At 49.8% G+C, this 5,865-nt stretch overlaps 1 protein-coding gene across 1 annotated transcript in view; it reads left to right on the top strand.

Moving 5' to 3' along the window:
* rbpjb (recombination signal binding protein for immunoglobulin kappa J region b) overlaps positions 1-3,374 on the top strand; it is a 25,997-nt gene extending 22,623 nt beyond the window's left edge. The window contains exon 11 of the mRNA XM_030337975.1: positions 593-3,374. Within this exon, the coding sequence (XP_030193835.1) occupies positions 593-935 (343 nt within the window). The 3' untranslated portion in view covers positions 936-3,374. The remainder of the gene's footprint in view (positions 1-592) is intronic.
* The last annotated feature ends 2,491 nt before the right edge of the window (positions 3,375-5,865 follow it).

The following is a 5,865-nucleotide window of genomic DNA, read 5'->3' as shown; positions in this document are numbered from 1 at the left end:
GTTCCCCTCCCCAGGGGGCGACACTGGCGTTAATGAACTCTAACGTTCAGAAGAGTCCATCACTGCAGATCTATTTATCTCTCTACCCCCCTTCCACCCGTACCCTGCAGCCACAGACTCTGAGATCCCTCCCCAGTCACGACGGATTGGATTACTGCTAAGTGAATGAGTCTGGATTGATTTCTGGGTTCCAAATGACCCAAAACCGTTATCAGTTGTCATTTCCTGTATCGTTCTCCTGCCTCCCAAGTCTATTTTTCATGAAAGCCTTCCTTTGAACCGTGCAGACTAAACTTTTTAAATTACCCAGTGCCAAGACAAACTAACTGTCTTTCATCAGTCTTGTCAACGTGCAATGATGTTATTAGCCTTTAGGTGGCAGCAGACTCCCTATTCTGTAGTCAACCTTTAAGGTACGGTTATGTTTGGCAAATAATAATCCCATAGCTTTCATTATGTATGTACTTTAACAGATGCTAACAGACATTCTCTCTCTGTCTCTCTCTCTGTCTCTTCTTCCCTCTCCCTCTCACTCTCTCTCACCCTCTCTCTCTCTCTCTCTCCCCCACCCTCTCTCTCTCTCTCCACCCAGGTGTGGCGAGAGCATGCTGTGCGTGGTGCCGGACATCTCTGCGTTCCGCGAGGGCTGGCGCTGGGTGCGGCAGCCGGTGCAGGTCCCCGTGACGCTGGTGAGGAACGACGGCATCATCTACTCCACCACGCTGACCTTCACCTACACGCCGGAGCCCGGCCCGCGGCCGCACTGCACCGCGGCCGGCGCCATCCTCCGGGCCGGCGGCGCCAGCCTGCTCAACGCCAACAACAACAACAACAACGGTGGCGGCGGCGGCGGCGGCGGCCAGGAGGTCAGCGTGTACGGCGGCAATGCCGGGGTCACGACCTCAGCCACGGCCGCCGCGGCGCTGGTCTCTTAACAGCACGACGGGAGATTGCCGGCAGTGGAGGAGAACGCCGGGATTTTGCCGGAAAATGCTGGGATATTACCGGTAAAATGCCGGGATATTACCGGTAAAAGACCGGGATATTACCGGTAAAATGCCGGGATATTATCGGTAAAGTGCCGGGATATTACTGGTAAAATGCCGGGATATTACCGGCAGAGCCGGGGTCGTCCAGGACTCACGGGGAACATTACAAACACAGAAAATACGTGAACTCTCTCCACAGTGCTGCATATTTGAATCGTTTTTTAGGTTCCTTCGCTTTCGTTTGGGATTTGAAAAAAAGAAGAGAGAAATAAAGCGAGGGAACAGAACAAAGAAGACAAACCTAGAGACGTGAATAATCGAGGATTTGTTTTTATTTTTTATTTCCTTTTCGTACTTTTTTATTCAAAGAAGCTGCAACATTGCAGATACGTCGTGGACCGATTGTAACTAAAGATACGTGTTGCCCAATCTGGTCGTCGGCCACCCCCGCCCCCCCTTTCAATGGTCTCTCCCGCCAGGCTTCCGGAATTCCACTTCCTGATTGTGAATGAGAAGGCTCCGCCCCTGACTCCACCCCCAGCTCTCTGCACCTTCGACTAGCCTAGCCTGCCTACTAGCCTAGCCTGCCAGCATCCAACCAGAACCACAACACGTCCACCCTGTACAGAGCCCTTCACTGTGTGCTCCCCGTCTCCCCCATCTCCCCCTCTCGGTCTGGGTGTCTTGTGGCTGCAGGGGTGAGGAGGCAGCGGCCATTGTGTGAAACCGGCACAACCCTTTGTTCGGCTGGCCCCTCGTTTTTACGGACCAATAATCTTGTATAAGCTTTAGTGAAAAGGTACATTTTCCCTATACCTTTATTTTATTTTTTATTTTTTATTACAACCTATAGTACATTTTTGTTACCAAATAGTTTCTACTCCTCCTGTGAGGCGGTCCTTCTGTTGGTTTTGGTTCCTGTGTTTCCTTTGCGGTCCAAACCTTTTGATATGATTATTTTGTACTGTGGAGGCGGTGTCGTCTCTCTCCTGGTCGCCTGCCTTGTGTTCTGAGGACGACCGCGTCAGCAGAACCCGGTGCTTCAGGGCGAACGGCCGCCGGGGCCCGGGACTCTGCCGTGGGTTCTTTAGGGATCTACTTCTGAGGGCCTGTTTTTTGTAATCCTTTTTTTTTTTTTTTTTTAAAGAAGAGAAAAAAAAGCTTTAAGCGACGCCTTCGCCTTGCCTGTGTTCGTAACGAACGAGAAACACGGAAAAAATACCCGCCTGGATGTCTCTCACCTGGTTGCCATGGGAACGCTTCCGGAAATCCATAGATCCATAGAAAAAAAAAAAAAGAATACCTTCCAACTGTTACACGAGAAAAAAACGACTGCTCAGCTGCTGACCGGCGGCTGGGCGGTCTTAGCTGAGAGGCTAGCCTTAGCACTGTCGTATCGCTGCGCGCCTTCTCCCGCCAACCGCATATCAGACGCCGGTGTGACTGCACACGGCGGACATCTTTATCGGTGGTCGTCCTTCTCGCCGCCCCCCCGCCCCGTTCTTACGCCGCCGTAGACCCCGCCAGCGGTCCTCTGTTATTCTTTCTATAACTCCTCCTCCTCTCTTATCAGTAAAAAGCGCAACCCAGCCCTTTGAAAAGAACCCAACACTTCCGATGTGACGTGGCCTTACTAAAATATCAAAGATGATCTCCTTGGGGGGGTCTGTTGAGACGCCCCCCTCCCCCCCCGTCCCCCCCCCCGTCCTCGGGTGGCGTCCCGCGGCGAGCGCCACCTGCTGTGAATCGTCCTCCAATTTGTGTGACTGCTCGAACATACAGAACAACACAAGATGGCCGATAGTGAAACTGCCTTCTGAGGCGGCTGGCCTCCACTCAGCCTCCCGCGCTGGTTGGTTGGTTGTTGTCGTGTTGTCATTGTTGTCATTGTTGTTGTTGTTTTGCTACTATGGTGACCGATGACCTTCCATTTATTCTCGTGGTACAAACTTCGGAGCGCTATGACCTTTGGTTCTTCCCACCTTTTCTTGGAAAAAGAGGTTTTGAATTAGCAGAAACCTGTGAGTGTGTGTGTGTGTGTGTGTGTGTGTGCGCTCACGATTAGAAAGCAGCCACACTTGTCTTTGAGTCTCGTGATGTTAGGTTTCCCGAGGTAGAACCGAAAACTAAAAAAAGGCCTTCTTTATGTGTTCACGTCCGACGATGAGACTCCAAACATTCAGCAATACTGCTCTCCTCTCGATCGCATAATGTCTGCCTGACCACTAGCTCACCAGCCAGCTGTGTGTGTGTGTGTGTGTGTGTGTGTGTGTGTGTGTGTGTGTGTGTGTGTGTGTGTGTGTGTGTGTGTGTGTGTGTGTGTGTGTGTGTGTGTGTGTGTGTGTGTGTGTGTGTGTGTGTTCTAAGCAGGGCCAAGGCTGAAACTGAAAAGAAAAAGGATTAGTACAATGAAAAATCTAGTCTGAACTCCATTTTGAAAGTGTGTGTTTAACCACTTGTGTTGTCGCTCGAGGTCGACTCTCTGGCAGAAACGTCTGTCCGGCCGTCTTCCACGTCATCTGGACAGAACTCCAGTCTGCTACGCCCAGCGAACATTCCCCTCGCCACCGATTCAGCACCGAGCTCAATTTGTTCCAAAGTTAAAGTATTCAACTGAGCAAACACGTAAATCAGGCGCATTTGCGAAATTTGAAATAAATAACGTAATAACTGCGTTGTTTGTGCCATTTGTGCCAAAAATGAGCGTGTGTTCGCGCCACACCAAATATTCTCTTTGCTTTTGGTATGAATGAATGCTGGACTTCACCAGGGAGCTGTGAACTCTTCGGGGTGCTTCACTCTGCTGTCATGAATGTCTGCTTCCAGAAGCTTCTCCACCTGAAACCACCACCTTGAATTCTGCAAGGAACAAAAAGAAGGGGTTCGCTTGCACACTCAAATTAAAGACAAGTTATATATAAATTATGCCCCCCCCGCCCCAAAGTAACCTTGCCCTTACCTTGTCAATGATGTTAAATATTTTACATTGTAATATTAATATTTTTAAATTATTGGTACATAGCCTCCACTTTTTTTATGTAAAAAATGTAAAAAAACAAAATGAAACAAAAAAAGTCAACCAAGTGCTTTATATCACATGCTGGGTCGTATTTAAAAGAACCGCCCACTTCCTGTCCGAGAAAAGTCCAAAACTAGGTGCTATCAGCCGATACTTTCTGTATATATAATATGGTGTTAGCATCGACGGTAGCATCTGTCGAATTAGCGCTTCTTCTTCTTTACAACTTTTATTGTGAAAATCCACTTTCCAGCCAGCCTGAAACCTTTACTCTTTAGGATAGCCATCACCAAAACTTACTGTAGAATCCTTCCACCTGAGCGGGGTCTGTGTTACTCTCTACGTCTTCCCCTGGGCTCTGCTGTTTTATATGGGGGTGACCCCCCCCCACCCCCACTATGTGGTCTTGTCTCAAACATCCCTTTGACAATCTGAGCGGACTCCCAGTTTACAACGGTTGATTTTCTTTCTTTTTTTTTTTTTCAATCTTCTGAGACTTGAGTGTTGAGTTGTGGCCGAGGGAGGGATGGGGGAGGTGGCCGTGAGACAGCATCACCGGCCCCCCTCTTCCCGTATCACCGTCATGGGGGTCCCCCCCATGTTACGCCTTTTTTACCACCTCCCCCTCCACCATTACCATGGCTACATAGCTCTCTCAAAAGGAGCGACGGAGGAATAAACTTAGGGTCTGACATCTCATTCTGTACGCATCCGCAGCGCTTTGGAGAAACATCGTCACTTAACAGCAGATCTGTTCCTGTTTTTATTATTTTTTATTTACCTGTCTAATCAATTCATCATGTTTGTTCTGATTCAAAAAGCAGCTGTGATGCTCTGAATAATGTGTGTGTCCTCTAATATACCAAATGTGTTTTTATAACAGTTTTCATGCACTGCTATAAAAAACAGGGCGCAGGCGAGGCAGCTTTTTAAAAAGAGGCGCGTGTGTGTGTGTGTGTGCGCGTGAGTGTGTGTGTGTGTGTGTGTGTGTGCGCGCGTGAGTGTGTGTGGAGCCATTAAAGGGGAACCCAACCGTCCTCCTTAAAGACTGATTGGCAGTGAGGGCGCAGAGTGCGTCGTTCTTCTTCTGCTTCTGCCCTCTTTTCAAATCTCTCCAGCTACACCCTTCTTTCACCTCCCATCATCTCTCCCCCTCTCCTCTCTCCCTCACCCTCTCCTCTCTCTCACCCTCTCCTCTCTCTCACCCTCTCCTCTCTATTTGTATGTTCCTTTTGGGGAATGTTCGCTCGCTGGTTTACGCTTCGCCTCAGCCAGATTTCGCTTCATTGAATCTGGCTGGCTTCTCTCTCTCCCTCCCACTCTCTCTCTCTCTCCCTCCCACTCTCTCTCTCTCTCCCACTCTCTCTCTCTCTCCCTCCCTCCCACTCTCTCTCTCTCTCTCTCTCTCTCTCTCTCTCTCTCCCTCCCACTCTCTCTCCCTCCCACTCTCTCTCTCTCTCTCCCACTCTCTCTCTCTCTCTCTCTCTCTCTCTCTCTCTCTCTCTCTCTCTCTCTCTCTCTCTCTCTCTCTCTCTCTCTCTCTCTCTCTCTCCCACTCTCTCTCTCTCTCCCTCCCACTCTCTCTCCCACTCTCTCTCTCTCTCCCTCCCACTCTCTCTCTCTCTCTCTCTCTCTCTCTCTCTCTCTCTCTCTCTCTCTCTCTCTCTCTCTCTCTCTCTCCCACTCTCTCTCTCTCTCTCTCTCTCTCTCTCTCTCTCTCTCTCTCTCTCTCTCTCTCTCTCTCTCTCCCACTCTCTCTCTCTCTCTCTCCCACTCTCTCTCTCTCTCTCTCCCACTCTCTCTCTCCCCCCTCCCCCTCTCTCCTATGTACTAGTAACGGTCAACAGAGTCATTGTG

The sequence above is a fragment of the Gadus morhua genome, chromosome 17 (assembly GCF_902167405.1).
Source record: "Gadus morhua chromosome 17, gadMor3.0, whole genome shotgun sequence".
Classification (NCBI taxonomy): domain Eukaryota; kingdom Metazoa; phylum Chordata; class Actinopteri; order Gadiformes; family Gadidae; genus Gadus; species Gadus morhua.
This window is presented reverse-complemented; position numbering and strand designations above follow the sequence as displayed.